General features: G+C 48.7%; 1 protein-coding gene across 1 annotated transcript; it reads left to right on the forward strand.

The window, feature by feature from the left end:
* Window positions 1–118: 118 nt before the first annotated feature.
* csrnp3 (cysteine-serine-rich nuclear protein 3) lies at window positions 119–25287 on the forward strand. Its single transcript, XM_062457949.1, has 7 exons — window positions 119–156; window positions 278–315; window positions 1274–1320; window positions 16078–16324; window positions 21851–22110; window positions 22388–22684; window positions 23143–25287. The coding sequence occupies exons 4-7, from the start codon at window positions 16090–16092 to the stop codon at window positions 24286–24288; spliced, it is 1938 nt and encodes a 645-aa protein (XP_062313933.1). The 5' UTR covers window positions 119–156; window positions 278–315; window positions 1274–1320; window positions 16078–16089; the 3' UTR covers window positions 24289–25287.
* The last annotated feature ends 1375 nt before the right edge of the window (window positions 25288–26662 follow it).

A 26662-nucleotide genomic window follows, 5' to 3' on the forward strand; every position in this document is an offset into this window, starting at 1 on the left:
AGTGGACAATTTCTGATTCCTGAAACCATGTAAGGTGATTGGTTAAGAGAAGTCACGTTGGGGTGTAGCTGTCAGACCGCTGCTGCACCATTGTTCCGCGAGCAGCCGGAAAGAGAGCGTCTGTGCTGCGCTGTAGATGCGACAACTGTACCGGCTGTAGGCAATTCTTAATTACGGTGCACTCACGTTATGTATTGATACAGTAGTGTCCTTGTGTTTTATAAATGAAACGAGTCCCACGTTCTATGAAGATAACGTTTATGTGCATGTTTTCAAGCGGGAGGGGCGATGGAGGAGCTGACAGCGTAATGAATGGTAAGTGTCTAATTTGGGCATCATTCTTGGGTATCACACAGTACGCTGTGTTTGAATTAGTGCTGCATCCATTCACGGAATAATTGTTTTGGGAAACGGGGAGTTAGAAAGTGCTCCTCTTAATAATGTCTACAATGTTGTCACTGGTGCTATATATTTATTTTACATTAGAATCTGGACAATGGTTAGAAATTACAGAATGATACTTTTACAGTAGCCTACCTTAAATTAATTCAAACAAAATAATTTACGTGAATGTACGAAAAAGATCACATAATATCCTTGATATTTACAAAACCAGTATGAATGACTTCCATCCAGTAAGTGCTTTCATAGTCCATTCATGTTTGATATGAAGCATTTTGCAGAGATATGTATTTTGACTCAAGGTGTCCCATGATTTGAGTGTGATTCCTTTTTTCTTTTTTTGCATTGGGCATGTGTATAGGGTTAGGTTTGTGTGTTCTGCACATGGGTTACTGTATGTGCAGACCTACAGTCCAGTTGCATGGGGACCCTGCAGAGTGAAGGGAGGGTGTTCCCTGCAGAGGTGTCCTGGAGCACAGGCAGCTCTGTGAGGGAGGGAGGCAGCATGCTGCCTGTGCTGTCCCCTCCGACCTCTCCCTCTGAGCCCCACTGCAGAGCGAAGCCTGGGCCTGCCCTCTGTGTGCCACGACTGACATGTTTCACACACGTTTCCACGGGAATGAGGCTCATCCTCATCACGCTGGAATGACATCATCCATACACCATGATGTTTGGTGTTATTGTGTATTTATGGGATGTTGTAACCAGATTAGTTGGGGTTTGTCTGAGGGGCTGTGGAGAGGTGGTTCCTCTTTGCTAATTCAGAACTTACACTGGACTGACGTTTTATAGACTGTCATCTTGGTTTTACCTGACACCCCTTTTAAATCTCACCGTACCTCAGAATCATTTGTGTTTCTATCCTCCCCAGGGCACACTCAATTCAGGACAGCATAACAACAACATCTTTGATTCGAGGTAAGCCTACAATATGTCTGTTCTTGTCAACTGGCGATGTCATGCTTTGTCATGAAATACTGATATGCAGTGCCTGCGGTCATTTGCAATTAGCCTTTATGTGTTGGGTTTATGGATGGGAGACCCTGTGAAAAGCTTGCACAGGTGCTGGACTGTTGCCACAAAAGCTCTCATGAGACTGGGACAAGTTGATTTAAGAGTTGATCGTTGCTGATATCCTGCCTATGGGATGTTTCCCCAGAGCTGTCAATGACAGCCCACATTGTTCTTACTGGCTCAAATTTCAGTCGGGAGACCTTTTGATAAATCGGCTATCAGATGGGAGGGAAATGAATGTGACCGTTTCATAACGTGGAGAGTGTAATCTACATTGCTCATCATCATTACTGAGAGTTAGTCATAACAGGTCATAAATGGGAGACAGTGTTCTTTTTTTCCATTTAACGAGAGCCAGCAAAGTGAAGTCTCATTGGTTGTGCACTTCTTCAATGGCTTTTAGTGCAGATGATCACCCACATTTAAATAACTGTTTGATTGTAACTGAATGGATTATTTTAAATTATCTTTTTTGAATGATTGAATCCCTCAAATTGATGCTTTTTAATCTAAAATGCACCGATATCAGAAACCCAAATCCAAAATTGATGGGTCACCCTGCTAGGTTCATGGGTATTTCACAAGGCAGAAGTCCATACTTATTGGTTGTAGTGAAATTGAGATTTAATGGCTCATCTGAATATTCAGTGCTTTATCAGGAAGTAGGTAGGTAGCAGAGGTTGTGTAATTGGTTGTCAGTGTTTGGCACTGCATGAGGAACCGTGCTGTTTCAGTGAGATGGTGACGGGGGGTTGGAATATGGCAGCTTGTCTCATTCTCCAGCGCTGCCGTCTTTGTTGTTCCCTTAACCAGACTCTTTTGTCAAACAGGAAGGAGGCACGGAGACAGCTCTGTGGAGCCCTCCTCTCGCTCTTTCTCTCACTCTCACTCTCACTCTCACTCTCACTCATTCATACACACACACTCAGACACACACAGATGTATTCCCTGCTAGCGACTGAGATCTGGGAGGCAAAGGGGCTCCCTCTCTTATCGTCACTGTTTATTTTTTCCTCTTCAATCCATCTGTTTATCTGTCCAATCTATGAAGCCCTCTGTGCCCATGGGGGTTAGAATTAATTAGTACAGCTGACACAGTTAAAGCACATTGAAACATTTACTAACTGTATTTATTGGGTGCGAGGCTGAATCATTAAACGGGTTCATTTGAATAACAGAGTTCTGTGCGGTGGTATTACAAATACTGTTGCCCAGATGGGGGCTGTGCAGTCAATATGGGCCATTAACGATTCACAGGAAAAGGTGGCACGGCTTTTAAAGATAACGGCACCGAGTAGTCTCCTGGCACGACTCCAGCGAGGGGGAATAGACTTCACAGAGGTTCACATTCACAGCCAAATCAATTTGGCTTCTCTTTTATGTAGGAATGACAGGAATTCATGATTTTTCTTCAAACTTAACCTGAAGTTCCATTCAGGATCACTTGTAGAACAGTCTCAAAGGTCAGACTTTTAATATTGTAATGGTGTGGAAAATCCTAATGCTTCACATTAGCGATTCATATCTTTAATCTTCTGGAATTTTCTTTCTCCTGTAGAACATTTGCCCTCAGGAAGGTGGAAGATTGTAGAGTCTGTTTTCTCTTTGGGGATTGAACAAAGAACACCTTAAAAATGCTTTTCAGTTTTGAAGATTGTTTCAGCAGCCTTGAAGAAACTCCCATCGACCCTCCCATTATCGGTGATAATAATGTCAACCTTAAAGTAAAATGCCATATTAGCACGATTGTGGGCTCAATGCCATGTATTGTACTTTAACTTAAAACTGCATTCAAACTGTCAGAGCTTTAATCAGAGGGTTTAAAGACACGATGCCTTGCATTTCCCCCCCCCCCCACTTGTTTTGTCTGTCTCTTTCATCGCTGTATATTTGACAGTAATAGGAATATTCTGTTTGTCCACAGTCTATAACGCTGAGCTGAACCCCGTGGCTATGTGTTTACTTCACCAGAGTAGTTACAAATGATTCAAGATGATTGGTTCTTTTGTGTGATTCTGTGCTGAATGTGCTGTAGTAATGCTACAGTCCTGTGACCCTGGCACCGCTGGCAGAAATATATAATGTAGGCACAGGGAACCTTGTTCATTTTAAAATGTATATTGATGTCCTCTATTTGGAAAAACACTCAAACGTTGCAGCTCACTGGTGAAATACACTTCTCTCTAGCGCCCTTTATACACTGAGATTTTTTTTCTCTCCTTTCGATCAAATTTTCATGTTTCCTCACTCTCGTCTCTTCTATTAAGGCATCAGTTGCAGAAATGATTTGGCATAGATTATTCACCTCACAAATTCAGTATTGAGTTAGGCTGTGATTTTGACTGGCCTGTGTCTCATTGATGGTTTGTTTCCTTATAACATGGACGTCTTATCTGTGTGGAAAATCGGATTTCAAGGGAAATTAGGTTCACAGTTGTGTTCTTCCATGAATCATGATGTAGCCTACCCTAATTGTAATGTTCTCAACAAACGATTTCCCCCTTCATAGAGTTGCGTTGCTCAACATGCCTTCCATCGCTATGGCAACCGGTATTAATGTTGGGAAAGCTCCGTTAAAATGACTCATATAAAACATGGAGTGGATTGCTGTACGCTTTGTTTTGGATTTTGTCAGGTCATGGAAGTATGATCATGTGGCAGTTTTTGAATGAATTGTAATCACAAACAAGTAGTTTATCTGCGAAAATTGATTTATTTTAGCCTACCGTATTTTGTTTACCTTGCATCACAGTTCAGTGCAAATAAAATCCCAGGTATTCAAATCCTTTCAGCAATGTGTGTGTATATAAAGTAGATATGAAAATACTTATACGTTGGCTTCATATACTTGCTTAAAATCTTCCTGCTAGAATTTCAATGGGAATAATTTGTCCCCATGACTACTGTGCAACGTGGGTCTACAAGTATATTCAGCTTCGTGAATTTTCCCAGATAATGGCGCAAATGTTTTACATATGAAAATGGTTCGAGTTCTCAACAGATACTAGTTATATATAAATAATAAGGCTCGTCTGCCGATCCTGAACTCCGAGTCCCCCGGCTTCATCAGCCCGTTTGAAAGATGAAAGCGCATCGTCTGAGAGAGCGGCTTTGACAGCTCTGTTTCTGCCAGAGAACCAGCCCCGCCGAACTTTCAGGTGGCATGGGAAAAACGCGGTCATAAATAATATAGGCTCGCATGAATAATTCAGGTAAGCATTGTGATTGACACGAGGGTAAAAGTAGCTGATTAGGCCTCCACAGTGCGTGATTCGAATTGCAGGGAAAACTGAAAAAAGTTGGGAAATGGTTCTAAAAACACCCTAGTAGTCCATTCTGCTGTAGAAGTCACTGCCATGCTCCCATTATGAGGCAGATAGTGGTGAGTGATATTCACCGCGTACACATGGATCCCCATTAGCTGGGTTTAAAGTGTGTGATAGATCTGTCCATCACATTAACTCCAGTGTAACATCCCTAAATTAGATCATCATAATAAGGTTGTAACAGACTTTGAAAGACGGTGCTGCATGCAAAGAATGAAATGAGCTACTTATTTAAATGATTCTACCAACAGACGGCTATAGAAAATAAAGGATAAATAATCATATTCTGGTTAAATTCCCTTATTGAATTCTCCTCTGCGTTCATTCTTATTCTTTGACTTGGGAGTTGCTGTGAGGATATTACCATCTCCAGCTCTCCAAGTTGCCATTGGGAGGTTCTGAAACGTCTCCAGCCCAGTTTGATGTGTCTTAATGACGGGGATGTGGGAAGCAGGCCGCTCGCTCACCTGGCTGCCCTGAGAGGAGCCACGCTACAAGGGGCTCACACCTCAGTCGAGGTATCTCTATTGTTCTGTGAGGAGGAACAGGACGTCACGGTATCTCTATTGTTCTGTGAGGAGGAACAGGACGTCACGGTATCTCTATTGTTCTGTGAGGAGGAACAGGACGTCGAGGTATCTCTATTGTTCTGTGAGGAGAGAGAGGAAGAGGAGATCAGTGGTCCTCAGTGCTACAGTAGCAGGCTGCCCCGTCCGTGTGCTGTGTGCAGAGCAGTGGGCTGGTCTGACTGCCCTCCCTCTTTCCCCTCCTCCTTTCTCTCTCTCATGTGTATGGAGCTGCTGTCTGCAGCCTCAGGCAAGACCAAGTTAACAATGTACAGAACCCATGTGAAGCCTCATTTGCATAAATCTGTGAATGTCGCTGCATTTCCTTAAATGGATTTCCTTTGTGTTTAATTGCAAGATTGTTTTCCCTGTGCATGTGGCATCTCAACAAGCTCCCTGCTTCGGAATATTAGCACTTCCTTTTGTTCCTAATTTGACCATCTGATCTGAAGCTGAACAACGTGATATTATTGCAATATAGTTACAGAGGAAAATCAGAGGATTTGTTCATCCCTCTCCCTAACCCCTAGCCCTGCATGCTTTTAACGATGCAAGAAGAGGCCATCTTTGAGTGTAATGACCAGCCTGCTTTTATCCGGCTCTCTGCAGACCTATAAATATACACACATTACAACGCTGCATATGAATGACACGTTTCTCTGAGGTTAAAGTAACAGTAAGTTCTCATTTTCACAAGATTACATTGGATGTGAATAGGCTGATGAGATGGGTAAGCCAACATGCAGCATGCTTCTGTTTTCATATGAAATGTTATTCAGATGTGGCTAATCTAGAGCAGCCTCCATTTAAGCCATCCTGTACATTGATCGTTTTGCATGAAGGGGTGGGGTGATGAGGGAGGGGGGGATGAGGGAGGGGGGGATGAGGGAGGGGGGGGATGAGGGAGGGGGGTGATGAGGGAGGGGGGGATGAGGGAGGGGGGGATGAGGGAGGGGGGGTGCGCACAGCGGCTGCTGTGAGTCTGTGGTCCCCCCCCCCCCCCAGGGATACAGCCATGCTAATAGGTGTGCCTGTCGTGTTATTTCTGAGCATATGTGATTATGGTACACAGAGAGAGTGACGGAGAGCTTGCTAGAGAGAGTACCTCATGACCCCTCACCAAACCTATTCCGCTGTGGCCTTTTCATGTATAATTTAAGAGTCTAACACCCCCCCCCCCCCCCCCCACACACACACACACACACACACACACACACACACACACACACACACACACACACACACATTCACCCCCACCCATCCTCCTCTGAACAGTGCCGATGGGTGTGGAATACATCAGCTGAGAGTTTATGTTCTCTGAGAGGAGGGGGAGAGAGGGGGAGAGAGGGGGAGAGAGGGGGAGAGAGGGGGAGAGAGGGGGAGAGAGGGGGAGAGAGGGGGAGAGAGGGGGAGAGAGGGGGAGAGGGATCCTCTGTTGACATCAGCTGTAGCTGTGTAATCATGCAGCTCACAGCCTCTCCTTTGGGGGTCGAGGGAGGCCAGCTGGGCCCTGGCCTCCCAAGGCCTCTGTTTACGGCTCTCTCTGACACCAGTGGTGGAGGGGGTTTGACACGCCGTCAGACTGGAAACACGTACCTCACCGGGTCCTCAGGGTGGAGGGCTGGAGACACGGACCTCACCGGGTCCTCAAGGTGGAGGGCTGCAGACACGGACCTCACCGGGTCCTCAAGGTGGAGGGCTGGAGACACGTACCTCACCGGGTCCTCAGGGTGGAGGGCTGCAGACACGTACCTCACCGGGTCCTCAGGGTGGAGGGCTGGAGACACGGACCTCACCGGGTCCTCAGGGTGGAGGGCTGCAGACACGTACCTCACCGGGTCCTCAGGGTGGAGGGCTGGAGACACGGACCTCACCGGGTCCTCAGGGTGGAGGGCTGCAGACACAGACCTCACCGGGTCCTCAGGGTGGAGGGCTGCAGACACGGACCTCACCGGGTCCTCAGGGTGGAGGGCTGCAGACACGTACCTCACCGGGTCCTCAGGGTGGAGGGCTGGGTCTGTCAGCCCGGCGCTCACATCTCTCTCATGGTTTTCATCCTACAGTCCCGTCACTCCTCCTGTCTAGTCTCACTGGCTCGTCTCTTCATCCCCTCCCAAACAGAGAGATCTTCCTGGCCATCTGTTAGTTTTTCTTTGTGTGAACGTTTGCTGTGCTGGATGCTAGAACAAACACTTGCACTCTGAGACCCGTCCAGATTGAGTCTTGTCTGACGCTGGCGAGATTCCCTCCTCAAGCGTCACAGAGAGAGAGCGCTCTGCTGTCTGAAGTCTGACTCATCCCCCCCCACCCCCGTGCACCCAACAGTCAGTGTCACCTCCACTGCGATGCATATTAGATTTTTTTTAATAGACAGCCCTGACATCAGGGAGGTCAAGATGAAATAAGGCAATTTTCTGCTCCAGGCTCGGTCAGGGGGGTCTCTGGAGGAGACATACAGCTGGAGGAGGAGCAGCTCTGGGTGGAGGAGGAGCAGCTCTGGGTGGAGGAGGGGCTCTGGGTGGAGGAGGGGCTCTGGGTGGAGGACGGGCTCTGGGTGGAGGAGGGGCTCTGGGTGGAGGAGGGGCTCTGGGTGGAGGAAGGGCTCTGGGTGGAGGAGGGGCTCTGGGTGGAGGACGGGCTCTGGGTGGAGGAGGGGCTCTGGGTGGAGGACGGGCTCTATGCATTGTAAATGAGGATTATTGTCTGGGCCATCATCTCCTCTTTATGATCTACAACAAGACGGTTAGTTACACTATTCTGACTGGTTGTGAGCACAACAATTATTTGTATGCTCTGATATGGATGTCAATATGTTGAAGAGCATGTTCTGTTCAAATGCATAAAGGAGAAGTTCATTGTTTGGATATTTTCCTCCATGTCCTTTCCAAGGAGATGGTATCAGTGAACACTCTTGAACCGATTATTTGCATTTGACCTACATCAAACAATGAGGGTGGTCACAGAGATTATGATTGTGTTTTCATTATAAGTCTGTGTGCTGATGTGCTTGCCTTCCACCTTTTTTTAAATGTGCTTCATTTAAATAAGAAAGTCACTTGCGAGTCGGAGCAAATATAGGTCATCAGCTCTGGTGCATTTCTATGTGAGGAACACCGTCTCTCCAGTTAATGTTTTGCATTTTTATGTAATCGAGCTGCATTAGTGTTACTCGCAGGATGAGCATGAAAGGCATGTAGATTAGACATTCTAGGATTCCGACAACACAATAGAAAACATATCCGCATTTATAGAAAAGAAATCTTGATCAAAGAAAATCTGAAAGGAGAAGAAATTGGTCAGGCTTGTGGTCTCCTTTTGTTGTGCCATCAGCATGGCCTTGTGCTGTCAATTAAGTAATAAAACATCGTTGGATCCTTTTTGTAGTTATTTCATCGCATGACTGCTTTTATACACCATGTTCATGTCTTGAAGTCTCGTCTTCAGCTGCTGTGCTCTTGGAGAGGACTGCAAATATGTAAAACAATCTGTATTCTTGATCTGAGGCAAAGGATCTGTTAACAGAGAATACGGCCCATACTCTTGACCTGGAGAAAGGATCTGTTAACAGAGTGTATGGTTTTATATATACAAACCAGGGGTGAACCAAATGTATATGTTACTTTTAAGATGCATGTTTTAAGTTGTTTTCTCTCTTGAACAGAGATCTTATTGGGATTTTTATTTTTGTTTGAATTGTTTATCACTTGTATTATTGTTTTTATTGATTTTATGTAAAGCACCTTGAGCTACAATTCTTGTATGAAATGTGCTATATAAATAAATTCTTACTTACTTACTTACTTACTTACTGCAGTCGTACAGATCGCCATCACTGATATACACAACCTCTGGGGCAGGGCCAGAACTCTGCTTTTACTTCACGTCCAGTAGATCAAGATGATCACACACACAGCTGAATGCAAAGGTCAAACTGACGTCCGCACTGCCTTTTGAAAAGGTGCGGCCTTGAAGGATTCCAGTGTGCTGTGAGTGTGTGAGGCTGGGGTGGGAGAGGCTATCTGTGTGGAGGGGAGGGCTAGCGAGGGCGATGCAGCACAAAGGGCTCTCCAGTCGGTCGACAGCCGTGTTTCAACGCCTGTTCGGATGAAACAATGTGATCCCATTAACCACACTGTCAGGAACCAGCACGCCTCGTGTTCGCTGACCCGCCCACAGGACACGCTCCCTGATTGGGCCCATGTGGGACTTCCATCCTCCTCCATCTAGCTGTGAGCCGTCAGGTGTTGACCACATCGCTCACGGCAGAGGTGTGAAGCAGTGTGTTTGTGTGTTTAATGGACTTAGTAGCCCAAAATGAACTCCCTTTTTTTTGTCTCGTGAATCCTGCATGGTAATGCATTTTTGCACTCTGCACTGTGGGCTTCTGCATTGCTTTGTGTTTGACTTGACTGTGGAGGCTCTACATCCAGGCAGTGCTCTGTGGGAGGCAGTGCTCTGTAGGAGGCAGTGCTCTGTAGGAGGCAGTGCTCTGTGGGAAGCAGTGCTCTGTGGGGGGCAGTGCTCTGTAGGAGGCAGTGCTCTGTAGGAGGCAGTGCTCTGTGGGAAGCAGTGCTCTGTGGGAGGCAGTGCTCTGTAGGAGGCAGTGCTCTGTGGGGGGCAGTGCTCTGTGGGGGGCAGTGCTCTGTGGGAGGCAGTGCTCTGTAGGAGGCAGTGCTCTGTGGGAGGCAGTGCTCTGTAGGAGGCAGTGCTCTGTGGGAGGCGGTGCTCTATGGGAGGCGGTGCTCTGTGGGAGGCAGTGTCAGGGCTTCCTGTTTGGATTCATTGTCCAGTTGAGCATGAGAACGGTATCAGCGGTGTTGGAGTCCTCAGACCTGTGGCCGAACTCACACTTACCAGGACCTCCGGACGTAGGAAATGTTCGGAGCCTTCATCACCCCACCTGTGACGGCTGACTTACTTTCTCTGTGTGATCAACTGAAGTTTCTACGGTTTCTGTTGATTGTCCTGTTACTATGGGGATGGTTGTGGAGCAGTCCTTTTCAGCAGGCTCTTGAGGGTTGTCTTATGGTACAGTGTGTGTGGGTTTGTAAATCCCAGTGGCAGTTCTTTTCCTGAGAGAATACAAACTGTGTATACTTCTAAATGATTTGCACAGTGTCAGGGTCCTCTTAGAGCAAGTCAAGTGTTTAACATTCTCCAGCTTGCATTTGACACTTCCTGGAGATGTTTCTCCATGTTTCAGGGTTGTAAGTCATGTTAGGCTCTCTCCTGTAGTTTTTAAGCCCAGAGCCACTTAAAATCTTCTGGGGTTATCATGCCAGGAATCAAATGTCCCTCTCTTTTTCCACTTCCTCTTTTCTACGTCACTCCATCTCTCTCTCTCTCTCCCCCTCCCCCCCATTTTCTTTTTCTCCCTACCACCCAGAACTCCTCTCCTGAATCACTCTCACTTCCCCCCCTCTGTCTCCTTTCCTTTCTCGCTCCCTCCCCGTCTCTCTGCCCCCCCTCCCCCTCCCCCGCCGGCTCATGCTGGTAAAAATATCTGCAGACAGCAGGGGCAGAGGCACGCCTGACTCTCTCGCTCTCTCTTTCTCTCCCTCTCTCGCGCTCTCTCTTTCTCTCTATCTCTGTCTCTCCCTCTCTTTCTCTTCCACTCTCTCTCCCTCTATCCTGCTCTCGCTCTTTTTGTCTCTTGTGCTCTTTCTCTGTTTCTCTCAGACAACCCACAATGTGATCTCACAGACTGCCTCCGCTCTGCTCTGCTCCGCTCCAGTCTTTCAGCCGGCTGCGGCTAATGAGCCTTTGTGTGGCCAGGGTGAGTAGGAGAGAGGGAGAGAGGGAGAGAGGGAGAGAGGGAGAGAGGGAGAGAGGGAGAGAGGGAGAGAGGGAGAGAGGGAGAGAGGGAGAGAGGGAGAGAGGGAGAGAGGGAGCGAGCTCCTATCGTTATTCAACAATAAAGCATATGGTACCGGCAGTGGAGTCCGGGGTGGAATATGTACAAGACTTTCTCTATTTTTTCTCTGTTGCTTTCTCCTTTCTCCCCTCCCTCTCACCTCTCTCTCTCTCCCATTTCTCAAGCCCCTAGAGTACAGGGGCTGCTACAAGTCAGTGGACTGAAGCGAAAATGGGAGCCTTTTCATTTATCATGTTTCACCTTTTTTTCTTTTCTTTGAGTACCTCCATTGAGATTTCCCAGTCCTGCCCTGCTGTGAGGCGGGTGTGCAGGGGGAACACCAGTGGACTCAGGTTAGTTGTTGCGTCGAGGGCTGCTGCCTCGCCCTGCTGCCTCGCCCTGCTGCCTCGCCCTGCTGCCTTGCCCTGCCTCTGAATGGCGTTAACAGGACTGATGTGTCCTGACTCGCTCCAGATGTTGTGGGCTGGAGGGCGTCAATGGAGACGAGCCGCTTGGCTGGGATTCCCCGCGGCAGCTCCCCCCTGCCTGGGCCCTTGGTCCACTGGGACTGGGAACCAAATGAACGAGTTGGAAAGGGGAAACTTGTCTGTAGCGTGTGGTGCAGGGTGTACGCCTAGGAGAGAGGGGCTGGGGATGCAGTTGATTAGGGACCATAGTTGGGTTTCCAAACTGTGTGTGTGTGCTTAGTGACGAGAGGGGGACAGGGAGGGGCTTTCCAAGCTGGGCTTTTGCTGCATTATTTTCCCCAGGATTCTCTTGCACGATGTTGCTCTCGAACGCAGCTCTGGAGGAGACAAAGAAGGAGCGGCATGATGTCGAGGAGGGGACATGCTCTCCTCCTGGTGACTGGATCAGCACTGAGGAGGGGACATGCTCTCCTCCTGGTGACTGGATCAGCACTGAGGAGGGGACACGCTCTCCTCCTGGTGACTGGATCAGCACTGAGGAGGGGACACGCTCTCCTCCTGGTGACTGGATCAGCACTGAGGAGGGGACATGCTCTCCTCCTGGTGACTGGATCAGCACTGAGGAGGGGACACGCTCTCCTCCTGGTGACTGGATCAGCACTGAGGAGGGGACACGCTCTCCTCCTGGTGACTGGATCAGCACTGAGGAGGGGACACGCTCTCCTCCTGGTGACTGGATCAGCACTGAGGAGGGGACACGCTCTCCTCCTGGTGACTGGATCAGCACTGAGGAGGGGAACAAGGTCTGCTTCCATTAGCAGCCCTACTGTTGCACATGATGTCATGATGTTATGATGTCATGGCCATCCACAGTTGTGGAGACGGCCCAGTGTTGTGATTCACAGAGGGCGGTAGACCGATGTTCAGAGACGGATGTGTGAGATGGTCTGTTCAATGACAGGTTTCTGTTCATTCAGAGTTGTGTGAATATTCATGTTTGTGGTGTACACTCATTGCTTTGGTTTGTGTGGAGTGTGAGTGGGCATTGATCTTATTCCACGGACTGTCTACACATGGATATTTTTTCTTTGACTCCCCCCAGTCCTCCTCCAAGCTAATCTACTGTATTTATAGTATCGATATTTTCCGGAGTGTAGGTGGCTGTTGGTGTTTAGCCAAGACAGCATCAGATGTGAAATCACTAGTTGTGCAAGTGTATTAGCATCTCCATGGAAACCACTTTGGATATCAAGGCATAGGGCAGCATCTGCTGAGGTCTAAGGATTCAGATGGATTTTTAACAATGGGAAAACATTGTGATTACATTGCAGGGGGCACTCGTTTTTGAGTTACAAAAAAGCCCATTATTGTTTTTATTGCTCGAGATATAAGTGAATTAGTGTATTAGTACATATCTGAAAAAGATCAGAAAAAGACTGGATTACTGTACTCTGTTTTGCCTTGTTTGTGCAAACATCAAGACTGCCTTGTGCCTGTTTCTGTTAAGGTGATCATTTTGTCCTCAAATACTGAAAGTAGCTAGCAATGAAGTAGGGCTGCAACAACGAATCGATTAAATCGATTAAAATCGATTATTAAAAGCGTTGGCAACGAATTTCATTATCGATTCGTTGTGTCGCGCGATTATTACGCCACTCAATATGTCGCGGAGATGTTTGAGTATTAAAAAAAAAGTTTAGCTGAGCGCGGAGTGGAGCAGAGGTCGAGGAAAGGCCATCGGAGAGAAGTTGTTGAGTGACGTTGTTCTGAAACACATGGCGGAGGCAGAGAAATCAGTACGACCCAAGTCATCCAAGGTGTGGGAGCATTTCACGCTAAATACATCGAAACAGTGTGTTAATTGACCGAGGTGAAGTTAGTTTCATATTCGACATTCGTCTCACATTCGGAAGACGCTACTTTGCAGCATCGCGTTAGGGACCGGGTGAAAACAACCCATACCATTTTGAAAAATGTAGACTTTTATAATATTTTTTGGAATCTAAAACCTCAAACAGACACCAGAGTATCTTAACAATGTCTGGTATACTTCCACAGCCTTTACTTTTTCAATGACGTTTCAAATAAAATGATAGAAAATCACTAATCTTTGAAAATAGCTTAATCCTCGCAAATTTTAACTTTTTTCAAAATTGTGTCAAAAAATCTTAAATATACACCAGATTATTCTAAGAAAGTCTGGCCTACTGCCACAATCTTTCAATTTTCATGAATTTTTTAAACAAAACTTAATCGAAAAAAGAATCGACAGATTAATCGATTATTAAAATAATCGTTAGTTGCAGCCCTACAATGAAGTGTACCCAACCAGACCACAGGAGGCTCTGATGGACCATTAGATATGGTAACATGTCGAATGAACCTGAACAATGTTGTGTTACATACATAGCACGTTAAGAACAATGTAGTGCTAGGGTTGTAAATCTGCTCTTTGAGTATTCACTTTATTGAATTTAACTGGACCCTTGCCTGTATAGGTACAACAGCCTTGTGAAGATAATTATCAGAAACAAAATGAGGCTGTAGCCAAGGTGCTGCTGTTATAATTTCGCCCCCTTCTCTCCGTGACTGATGACAGCGCTAGGTTGAGCGTTTTCCTCTGGAACATCTCCAGGCCTCGCCAGCACTGGCAGGGATCTGTCGCAGAGAGGCACAAGCACGGCCGCCACGGAGCTGACCCTCCGGCAGCCTCGCGGTCCTCTCCCGGTCGCGCCTGGCTAGCTCGCTGTCTCTCACGCTGGGTTAGCATCTGTAATGAGTCGGCAGCACGGCCCGGCGACAGGAGACCTGACGAAACGGCATGGGCCAGTCTGAATGGAACTGCAACACACGCTTTTCTGGCAGATACTCTGGCTTTGTATTTTTCTTTCTTTCTTTTCCGTTTCAGAAAGAAAGAGGAGGCCGGCTGAAGTTGTCAGTCATAATAGCTTCAGGCTGGAGCCTTCAGCCATGCAACTGTCATTTGATGACGTGCTCGAATCTATTTTTGGAAGATGCTGTCTGACGTCTGGGAAGGAACACCAGCAAATTGAGGAGAAGAATTCAACGTCTATTTTCGCCCCAAATACAGATGTATTGTTCTTGCAGATAATTGGTATAAAAATCTTGTGGAACATCATGTTTGGATGCAGCAATTTGTTTAGCAGATTGTTTGAAGCATCTATTATTACCGCCTGTAATTTGGTAATTGTGTCTCCAGTTGAGGGATGAGCCTGTAGGCTACTTGTTTATATTTGTTTAATTGCATCATCAGTCAGGGTTTAATGGCGGAGGCTAATGGCTACTCTCCAGTGCCAGTCGAGTGGTCTGGGGCCCTCAAGAACCTGCCCCAGTGTCTCCACAACAATCATCTCCTTAGGTGGATGACTCAGAGAATTATGGAGCGGATAAAGGAATACATTGAGAAGAAAATCATAGCCGGCACCATAGAACATTATTTACAACAGCCTCCCACTTTCACAGACTTGTGAAAGTGTGTGGCCTTACAATGCTTCATGACTGCATTTATACCGTGCTTATAAATGCAGTAGCAGGAGGTCAATTGCTGGTATATTACCTCATAAACCTGGGTGTCTAGTGCCATAGACTGTCAAATCACTTGTCCATAGGGGGATGAGCCTGTTAAAGTCCTCTGACCTCTTCATTCATCCACTTCCCAGCCCTCAGCAGCTCCTCCAGGTCCATGTCATGTTAGCTCTGTTTAATAGGACTCCTGTCATCATTTCCTATCAACAGTCTCTTCATGTCCGGCACTCGTAAGAGCAGATTCCCCCCCAGGAACACTGACGTCGACATTACGAAACCTTTTCTTTTTTTCTGTGAGTGTGTCTTAGTGTGTCCATCTCATGGTTCATGTGTGCAGTCAATCACATCATTTTCTTCTCTGCAGTCCCTTTGGCCGAGGCACAGTCAGGCTTTTTTTAATTTCCCATAAGATGTGAATTAATTAATTTTGAAGCTAGGGGATATTTTCAATCAGTTGTCTAGTTGCATTGTGTTATTTGGGAGTTCGGGGGTGAAACAGCAATTAAGTCGCACCATTTCTTATTTTCATCTGCTCAGGATAGATATTTAAAACTTGCTGGAGGCCTTTGCTTCATCAGTCATATTTCATTTTCTCTGTCCTGTGTTTTTCTCTGAGTTGAAGAAACAATCATTGTAATGCTCATCATTCCTATAGAATAGAAGAAAGACTCACCAGTCTGTCCTTTTCCCTGATGTTCACCCAACACGCCATCAGAGACAACAAAGGAACTTCCTGTGAGGTAAACAGTGTGTGCCATGAGCAGCTTTCTTCTCTTGCAAGTCTTTAGTGGCAAGGTGATCAGTGCCCCGAGGGGGCCTGGAGAGGCGGGGTGTAGGGAGGGGAGGGGTGTGTTCTGGGTTCGCTAATTGATCGTGTCGAGGACCGCGGCCCTGAGCGGGGTATGTAATGACGTGTTTGTGCGCCGGCTTGTGTGTTCCAGGTGTCGAGGGCCATGAGCAGAATACTGAAGAGGAAGTTCGAGGAGGTGGAGGCGTGCTCCTCTCCCTGCTCCTTGCTGCAGGAGGCAGTGGAGGCGTGCTCCTCTCCCTGCTCCTCGCTGCAGGAGGCAGTGGAGGCGTGCTCCTCTCCCTGCTCCTCGCTGCAGGAGGTGGGCCACGAGGAGTCCTGCAGTGAGAGTGGCGACAGCAGAGACAGTGTCAACACCTCAGCCTCACGTCCCTTCCCCCGTGAGTCACCACACACACACACACACACGCAACACACACACACACACGCAGCACACACACGCAACACACACACACACACGCAGCACACACACGCAACACACACACACGCAGCACACACACGCAACACACACACACACACACGCAGCACACACACGCAGCACACACACACGCAACACACACACGCAGCACACACACACGCAACACACACACGCAGCACACACACGCAACACACACACGCAGCACACACACGCAACACACACACACGCAGCACACACACGCAACACACACACACGCAGCACACACACACGCAACACACACACGCAGCACACACACACGCAACACACACACGCAACACACACACGCAACACACACACACGCAACACACACACACACACACGCAGCACACACATGCACGTAGCACACACATGCACGCAGCACACACATGCAACACACACGCATACGCAACACACACACACACACGCAGCACACACATGCACGCAGCACACACATGCACGCAGCACACACACACGCAACACACACACACGCAACACACAGACACGCAACACACACACGCAACACACACACGCAACACACACACACAGCACACACATGCACGTAGCACACACATGCATGCAGCACACACATACACAACACACACACATACGCAGCACACACGCAACACACACGCAACACACACACACATGCAACACACACACGCAGGCAGCACACACATGAACATGAAAGACTGCACTGGTCAATAAGGCCAGCACTGACCCAGACACCAACAAACGAACAACATCATATGTTTGGGTTATGCTACTAGAAGGGAACTCTATTCATTTATTATTAATCTGAACATATATGATGTATTTCTAAATGCAGGCCGTTTAGACAAGAACAGGTCATGTGACGTGTGGAGTACTCTCCGGTCACACTGAGGACAGGTCATGTGACGTGTGGAGTACTCTCTGGTCACAAAGAGGACAGGTCATGTGATGTGTGGGGTACTCTGGTCACACAGAGGACAGGTCATGTGACGTGTGGAGTACTCTCCGGTCACACAGAGGACAGGTCATGTGACGTGTGGAGTACTCTCTGGTCACAAAGAGGACAGGTCATGTGACGTGTGGGGTACTCTCTGGTCACACAGAGGTTCTGGTCACTGGTACTAGTCACACGGTTACCATGCCTCTTGGTTACCGTAGTTATACTGGAAATTGTATTTGCAGGTGAATTATTGTGGGAACCGACCCTCACTTGATTTACAAATATAGTTTTAAGGAAACAATTTGTATTGTAATGGCCCTGCTCGTGCAAGAGTGTCCTAAGAAAACTAGTGTCTGTACAGTACGCTCAAACATGAGGTCTTCATGCTGGGACTAGAGGATGTGGACTAGAGGATGTGGACTAGAGGATGTGGACTAGGATGTGGACTAGAGGATGTGGACTAGGATGTGGACTAGAGGATGTGGATGTGGACAACCAGGAGTCTAGGCTGGGACTAGTGCTAGACCCAGACTTAGGGTTGACAGAGAGAATGAGGGCAGAGAGGGAGAGAGAGCTTGGACAGAGCAAGAGCTGAAGAGAGGGAGCGAGCGAGCGGTCTACCACAGACGCAGAGCTAGAGAGAGAGGGAGAGAGAGCCAGAGAGAGGGGGCTACAGCAGGCAGAGAGCTGAGGCTGTAATAAAAGAGAAGACTGCCCAGGCAGCCCAGTCTCTCATTAGGAGCCCTGTCAGCACACAGGCCCCACCAGATGAATGGGATGATGCAACCTGGGCTCTGTGTGTGTGTACAGTGTTGTGTGTCTGTGTGGGTGTGTATTTCTGCTGTGCTCCTAGTGTGTTCAACTGTTGGAGAACCTCCACAGCCTAATGGACCTGGGATCCTTTATTTGCCCTTAGGAAAGCCTCAACAGCATGTTTGGCAAAACAGCAACCTGCGACATCGCTTCATTGAGTTTGTTTCGAACAGTGTCAGAAAAGCGATTGTTTGCAGCCGTTCCTTTCTCTATTGGATGTCTCCTGGCTTGCTTTGGGGTTGCAGTTTGAACAATGAACGTTTGTTCTTGACTCACTTTAATAGATAAAGCTGGAGACTGCAGACGTTTTGGGGGGGGGTGACAGAACTCCATCCTGTGGCGAGGGGGTGTTTCTGGAGGTGACAGAACTCCATCCTGTGGCGAGGGGGTGTTTCTGGGGGGTGACAGAACTCCATCCTGTGGCGAGGGGGTGTTTCTGGAGGTGACAGAACTCCATCCTGTGGCAAGGGGGTGTTTCTGGGGGGTGACAGAACTCCATCCTGTGGCGAGGGGGTGTTTCTGGAGGTGACAGAACTCCATCCTGTGGCGAGGGGGTGTTTCTGGGGGGTGACAGAACTCCATCCTGTGGCGAGGGGGTGTTTCTGGAGGTGACAGAACTCCATCCTGTGGCGAGGGGGTGTTTCTGGGGGGTGACAGAACTCCATCCTGTGGCGAGGGTGTGTTTCTGGAGGTGACAGAACTCCATCCTGTGGCGAGGGGGTGTTTCTGGAGGTGACAGAACTCCATCCTGTGGCAAGGGGGTGTTTCTGGAGGTGACAGAACTCCATCCTGTGGCAAGGGGGTGTTTCTGGGGGGTGACAGAACTCCATCCTGTGGCGAGGGGGTGTTTCTGGAGGTGACAGAACTCCATCCTGTGGCGAGGGGGTGTTTCTGGGGGGTGACAGAACTCCATCCTGTGGCGAGGGGGTGTTTCTGGAGGTGACAGAACTCCATCCTGTGGCGAGGGGGTGTTTCTGGGGGGTGACAGAACTCCATCCTGTGGCGAGGGTGTGTTTCTGGAGGTGACAGAACTCCATCCTGTGGCGAGGGGGTGTTTCTGGAGGTGACAGAACTCCATCCTCTGGCGAGGGGGTGTTTCTGGAGGTGACAGAACTCCATCCTGTGGCGAGGGGGTGTTTCTGGGGGGTGACAGAACTCCATCCTGTGGCGAGGGGGTGTTTCTGGGGGGTGACAGAACTCCATCCTGTGGCGAGGGGGTGTTTCTGGAGGTGACAGAACTCCATCCTGTGGCGAGGGGGTGTTTCTGGGGGGTGACAGAACTCCATCCTGTGGCGAGGGGGTGTTTCTGGGGGGTGACAGAACTCCATCCTGTGGCGAGGGGGTGTTTCTGGAGGTGACAGAACTCCATCCTGTGGCGAGGGGGTGTTTCTGGGGGGTGACAGAACTCCATCCTGTGGCGAGGGGGTGTTTCTGGAGGTGACAGAACTCCATCCTGTGGCGAGGGGGTGTTTCTGGGGGGTGACAGAACTCCATCCTGTGGCGAGGGGGTGTTTATGGGGGTGTGACAGAACTCCATCCTGTGGCGAGGGGGTGTGTCTGGGGGGTGACAGAACTCCATCCTGTGGCGAGGGGGTGTTTCTGGAGGTGACAGAACTCCATCCTGTGGCGAGGGGGTGTTTCTGGGGGGTGACAGAACTCCATCCTGTGGCGAGGGGGTGTTTATGGGGGTGTGACAGAACTCCATCCTGTGGCGAGGGGGTGTGTCTGGGGGGTGACAGAACTCCATCCTGTGGCGAGGGGGTGTTTCTGGGGGTGTGACAGAACTCCATCCTGTGGCGAGGGGGTGTTTCCGGGGTGTTTCCAGGGTGTTTCAGGGGGGTGACAGAACTCCATCCTGTGGCGAGGGGGTGTTTCTGGGGGTTTTCCAGGGTGTTTCCAGGGTGGCAGGCCCTCTAAGGCTGCCTGTCAGCTGCTACTGAAAGCTTGCCTCCTCCAGCCTCCCATCACTGCACCACACTGCACAGCAGAGCACAGTGTAGGAGAGCATAGAGTATAGCAGGGGATAGGATAGCATAGTATTGTATAGTATAGCAAACAATAGCATCATATACTATAGTACGTTGTATTTCCTTGTGCCTATTTTAACTGGGGACATTGTGATAGGGTTAGACAGAAATCTGTTGTCTCTTTCCTCTTTAAAATAGAGCTTTGAAATGCAAAGCACACAACAGGCCAGTTCAGAAGGACTACCAGAACCCTGCTTTGATGCCCAAGGCTTGTACTGTACCATCCAGTCTGTTGCAGTCTACTGGGTGGTATTGATTGAGAAAGGATCGCCTTAAAAGCTTTGCAAACAAAACGTGTCAAGTCTCAGGCAGATCCCATTGTCCCTTTTATCTAAACTACAGATAACGGTGTACAATTGTACACAATAACAATGGATTAAAACTGTCAGCTATGAAATGGAAGCATGCAGTTAACTGATAATTATTGTAATATTTTAGTTGCATTTCTCTGAGTGCGACGTGCTTCAGCACATCAAGCCAAACCATAGGAAGCTGTTTCCAGAAGACAATGATTCCAACCAAGGGCCGTTCACACTGAGTGTTTGGTCCTCATGGTGCTGGGTGGGGAGCTGTTGGAACCAGATGGTTTATTTCTCTCCTGTTAGTCTAACAGGGAGCGAGCAGTGGGGAGGCTGTGTGTGTGTGTCTGTAAAAACCACCACTCCACACTACTCCACATCTCCAGGGCTGCCAGGGCATTATTTATGCTCTGCTCCCCACCCCTCCCTGCCAGAGATCTGTCCTTAGAAGCCACACGGAGGCCTTGCATGCCAAGTGGCAGCAGAGCGATGATGAAGTGAACCCTAACCCTGTAAAGCTGGGTTGACTGGGAGAACAAGTCCCTGTGGCGTAGAGGGATATTGCACCACTAGGTTTAATAACAATGCAATGAATGTGAGTTGTGTTTCCTGCCGAAACATAACCACGCAGTCAATACATTGGCAAAACAATTAGCTTTTTCACACTGCGTAATGCAACGCCGACATCAAAACGCAGAACTCGTCCACGCGCGAATGTGTCTAACTGCCAGCTCTCGTTTCTCCAGAGGAAGCGCCTGTAATCGCCATCGCTGTCTAGCCTGTCCCCAACCGCTCCCTGTGTCTCCCCCCCTCGCCATCGCAGTCTAGCCTGTCCCCCACTAGCCTGTCCCCCACTAGCCTGTCCCCCACTAGCCTGTCCCCCACTAGCCTGTCCCCCACTAGCCTGTCCCCCACTAGCCTGTCCCCCACTAGCCTGTCCCCCACTAGCCTGTCCCCAACTAGCCTGTCCCCCACTAGCCTGTCCCCCACTAGCCTGTCCCCCACTAGCCTGTCCCCCACTAGCCTGTCCCCAACTAGCCTGTCCCCCACTAGCCTGTCCCCCACTAGCCTGTCCTCCACTAGCCTGTCCCCCACTAGCCTGTCCCCCACTAGCCTGTCCCCCACTAGCCTGTCCCCCACTAGCCTGTCCCCCACTAGCCTGTCCCCCACTAGCCTGTCCCCCACTAGCCTGTCCCCCACTAGCCTGTCCCCCACTAGCCTGTCCCCCACTAGCCTGTCCCTCACTAGCCTGTCCCCCACTAGCCTGTCCCCCACTAGCCTGTCCCTCACTAGCCTGTCCCCCACTAGCCTGTCCCCCACTAGCCTGTCCCTCACTAGCCTGTCCCCCACTAGCCTGTCCCCCACTAGCCTGACCGCTCCCTGTGTCTCCCCCTCGGCAGCTCACTCCATCCTGAAGAGGGAGAAGCGCCCGAGGACCAGACGCGTGCGCTTCCACAACGTGACGGTGTACTACTTCAGCCGGAGGCAGGGCTTCACCAGCGTGCCCAGCCAGGGAGGCAGCACCCTGGGCATGTCCAACAGGCACAGCTGGGTGAGGCAGTACTCCCTGGGGGAGTTTGCCCTGGAGCAGGAGCGCATCCACAGAGACATGCTGAGGGAGCACCTGAAGGAGGAGAAGCTCAACTCCATCAGGCTGAAGGTGGGGGCGAGAGGAGCTGCGTCGCAGTCACACCGTGCTTTTGTTGGGAAAAGAAAACCATGCAATGATCTTCAATAGCCTTTATTGTGTGACCATATGTGCTAGAGATACTCTTAGAGATGCACGTCATTATATTGCGATTCGTCCTGATGAAACGCTATTAACGGACTTTTGAAAAGACTTCCTGTTTACATGTTGGGAGGATTCCCCAGTCCCCTGTATGGATGTGCAGCAGTGTGTCGCCCTGGCCTGAACCCGACCCCTTTCTCCTCTCCAGCTGACCAAGAACGGCACCATGGAGTCGGAGGAGGCCAACGCCCTCACCGTGGACGACATCTCGGACGACGACCTCGACGTGGACAACACGGAGGTGGACGAGTACTTCTTCCTGCAGCCGCTGACCACCAAGAAGAGGCGTTCGCTGCTGCGCTCGTCGGGCGTGAAGAAGCTGGACGTGGAGGAGAAGCACGAGCTGCGGGACATCCGCGTGTCCAGGGAGGACTGCGGCTGCGACTGCAGGGTGTTCTGTGACCCGGAGACATGCGCCTGCAGCATGGCAGGGATCAAGTGTCAGGTACCCCCCCCCTCCTCCTCCTCCTCCTCCTTATTCCTTTTAATCTTCCTTTCTCCTGTTTAATCTTATTCTTCTGTTTAATCTTCTTCTTCCGTCACGCTTGTCTTCTCATCACTCTCATCTTCTTATCGTCCTCCTGGGAATCTGCTACAGACAGACTGTCTTCTACTTTTTACGTTTTATTCATTTAGCAGACGCTTTTATCCAAAGTGCCCCAAAGATTTTGCATATTGCAAGTACAGTCGAAAATCAAGGTTCAGAAGTGCGTATCTCTCACAGTATTGCGAAGGTTAGAGCCAAGGAACGGTCTGTATGTTGCCAGGCAACAGTGCAACACCATCTCAACTACAATACGACAGTATGAACACAGTTCCAATGTTCCAATCATGGTTGTATTGTTGTATGTGTGTAGCCACACTCTGATACGCTGATAAGTCCTGTGTTGTCGTCACCTGCAGGTGGACCGCATGTCGTTTCCGTGTGGCTGTACGAAGGAGGGGTGCAGCAACGGGGCGGGCAGGGTGGAGTTCAACCCCATCCGCGTGCGAACCCACTTCCTGCACACCATCATGAAGCTGGAGCTGGAGAAGAGCCGGGAACAGCAGCAGGTTGCCCCCGCCAACGGTTACCATGGCGAAGCCAACGGAAACGGCCTTGGCAACGGAAACCCCCTGGTCCAATCCCAGCCCGGCCTGGACTACTCGCTGTTGGACCCCGTCCAGCAGACGGCCGTCATGCACCTGCAGAACCCCGACGAGATGGACGAGCCCCTGGAGGATGATGAGGATGAAGACGAGGATGAAGATGAGGACAATGAGGAGGACGAGGAGGACAGCAGCAGTGTCTGCAGCGGACTGTCCGACTCCAGTACTCAGAGCTTAGCCAACAGTGACTCGGAGGACGAGGACGAAGAGGACGAAGACGATGAAGACGATGAAGATAAGGCTGAGGACTTTGAGAATGGCGGGACCGGTCCGCCTGTGTCCCTCTCTGACTCCGCCCCCCTGTCCTCTGTCCTGTTCTACACCGAGGGCTCCGTCACTCACGACGACCACGTCAACGGAACCTCCTACCTGCTCAGTTCCCCAGCAGAGTACTACCAGCTGAAGAGCTCCAGTGCCGTCTCTGCCAACATGGCGTCCAGCCGGCCCAGCCAGGGCTATGGAGAAGCCTTATCATTCCAAGACACAGTCACCGCCCCCAATGGGAACATGCCTCAAGGACCGTTCAGTATGGCTCCAGACCAGTACACAGACTACCCCAGCCAGGCAGACGAACAGTACACAGCAAGCCACCGTTTCTCTCTCACCAGCGGTGAGTCGGTAACCCCGGTAACCCTGGTAACCCCAGCAGTCTGCTGCTCACCAGAGCAGGAAGCCGGTGTTCTGTCCAAAGCCCCCCCCCTCCAGGAGCCTCCGCAGCCCTCGAGCCAGACGGACTTCCTGAACAACAACAACTCCCAAGGCAGCAGCGGGACGTGTTCACCCGCCAAGCAGCCACAGGAAGGGTCTGGTGTTAGTGGCGTGTTGTCTGAACAGCGCTCTCTAGCAGACACCAAGGACCTTGTGCTGCCAGAGCAGTGCCCTGAGGTAGCAGCCGTTTAACATGCCTGTCTGGCCAGGTGTCTTTACATTCATGGTTGTTTTCCTTCAGGAAGACACTCTGACCAACTGAAACTGGGCAGGAAGTCAGTCATGGCCTTTTATTTGACCCTAAAATGTTGAAGAAATTCAAGACTGTGAAAAAGGATGTTTTGATTTTGAATTGATTTAGCTGCAGGTCTATGAGGGGAAGCCTGTTATTGGTCTCCCTGGTGATCTGAACTGGACGATGAAAGCAGTCAACTAGACTAAACATTAATGCTCTTAGCCTGTGCAATGTATCTTGTAACTTCAGAAGTTCTAGTTTTAAGCCAATATTGTCAATGGAACTTTTCTATGTCTTATGTGTCAAACGTGCAGAAAAAAAGGTTTCTTGTCACAGTTTATTTATTGGTTCTGGAGTATATGTATACTGTACTTATATTAATGTTTTGATAATGATAAGCATGCTACTTTGGAGATATCAGCAGCGTTTATGAGAAACTGGCTATGGGTTTATAAAGACATCCATGTATGGTACTGTACTTTACAAATGTTCTTTTTGTTTTGTCACTTGTAATCCATGCTTTTCTTAGTTTAGTTTGTAAAAGCATGAAAAATACTCAGTGGCTTGTAACTGGATTCAAGGCATTACATTGCCAAGAGCATATCTTTATTGGAGGCATTTGAAAAAGTCAGATCTTTGCACTTTCAGACAGGGGTCCAGTGCCATGCAATCCTGTTAATGACACATACTTGAACATTGATATGATGTTGCTCAAAATGAAAAATATGTCCTCTCTTATCTTTGTTCACATACTTAGTAGTTTTGATATTTATCTCTAGAATATCATTCATGGGTGCTGAAAATTACAAGGATGCCACTATAAATAATGTATTTATTAATCATCATTAAATTATTTTGACGGTCTATACAGGGATTCACTGATGTAGCACTTTGCCATAATTTCAATATCAAGTACCCAACCATAACATTGACAGGCTAATGTTTACATTTTACATTTAGTCATTTAGCAGACGCTCTTATCCAGAGCGACTTACAGTAAGTACAGGGACATTCCCCCGAGGCAAGTAGGGTGAAGTGCCTTGCCCAAGGACACAACATCAGTTTGCATGACCGGGAATCAAACTGGCAACCTTCGGATTACTAGCCCGATTCCCTAACCGCTCAGCCACCTGACTCCCAATGTTCATGTGAAGGAGCCTTAGCTCAGTTTGATTAGGAATCTTTGTTAGCGAGCCATAATTGACGTAATGTTACATGACCGATAAATATAAAGTCATATTTACAAGTCATAGTGGAACACAAGTGGTCACGCCCCTGTCACTGCACATTCCTGTTTCATATGACAATTTAACAACTTCATTCATGAAGACCCTGATGAACCTTACACAAGTAATTATGTTGAAGTGCAATATAGTCTTTGAGATGGCCTCCTTCAAAGATATTCCTTCAGTTTTATATGTTGGAGCGTCGCTCTAATGGTCAGTGGTAGAACCATCCATATCACACACAAGTAGATACTCAGTAATGAAAAGCTGTTCAAAGATGAATAGTCTTCAAGGTTGGACAATCAGGTTGATATCAAGCCCTAGACGCATATCAGTAATCAATATGACCAGGACACAGCCAAATCCAGACGCATTCGCTTTCATCACCTTATAAAGACCATGCAGAGAACAATACATTCTTCAGAACAGAACGCCATCATTCAAACTGATAAACTAGAGAAGGATATAAACTTTGCTCTCAAAGTCATGCTCCAGATGTTCGTCCACGTGGAAGACCCTGTCACCAGTCCTTCCCCTGGAAGGCTAGGGGACACCACGGTCCACAGTGTCGTTTCGTGGCTTCAGCGCTCGACTAGAGACAGGCAAGGTTATCTGACCTTCCTGACAAAACAGACCTTCCTGACAAAACAAAGAGTGTGATGTACAGCTGTCAGGCAATCAATGCTTCGAACGTGGTCTAGACAGACTGAGTGCCAAAGCATTTGAGAAGGATCGAAACCGTGACGTTGCATCCAGTTTAAGTAATTCTGCTGTGTTTATGATTTTCGGTATTTATAATGAATGATATATTGACATGAATTGTGTATTTATTGTGGTTTACTGAAACAGTTCTGTGTTGAGTAAAAACACTTCTGTCTTGATTGTCTTATGTTTCTATTATGGTTGTGAACTGTACAGCTACATGTGCCTGATTTTGTTAACTTGGTTAGTTATTATGATCTTGACTATGTGAAATAGCTTTTTGCACAAAATGGTATGTTTCAATATGTGTTTTGAGTTCAGACTAGATACACGTTTTTGCTTTTTAACAATTCATGACTTTGAATTAAAATGAAGGGAGACCATGTGTGAATACCGACCTTGT

This window comes from Osmerus eperlanus, chromosome 3 (genome assembly GCF_963692335.1).
Source record: "Osmerus eperlanus chromosome 3, fOsmEpe2.1, whole genome shotgun sequence".
Lineage (NCBI taxonomy): Eukaryota > Metazoa > Chordata > Actinopteri > Osmeriformes > Osmeridae > Osmerus > Osmerus eperlanus.

Excerpts from the sequence above, each read along its gene's own strand:
- csrnp3 (XM_062457949.1), top strand. The coding sequence starts at position 16,090 with ATGAGCAGAATACTGAAGAGGAAGTTCGAGGAGGTGGAGGCGTGCTCC. Across the intron at positions 16,325-21,850 it reads AGCCTCACGTCCCTTCCCCC|CTCACTCCATCCTGAAGAGG; the intron begins GTGAGTCACCAC and ends CCCCCTCGGCAG. Across the intron at positions 22,111-22,387 it reads TCAACTCCATCAGGCTGAAG|CTGACCAAGAACGGCACCAT; the intron begins GTGGGGGCGAGA and ends TCTCCTCTCCAG.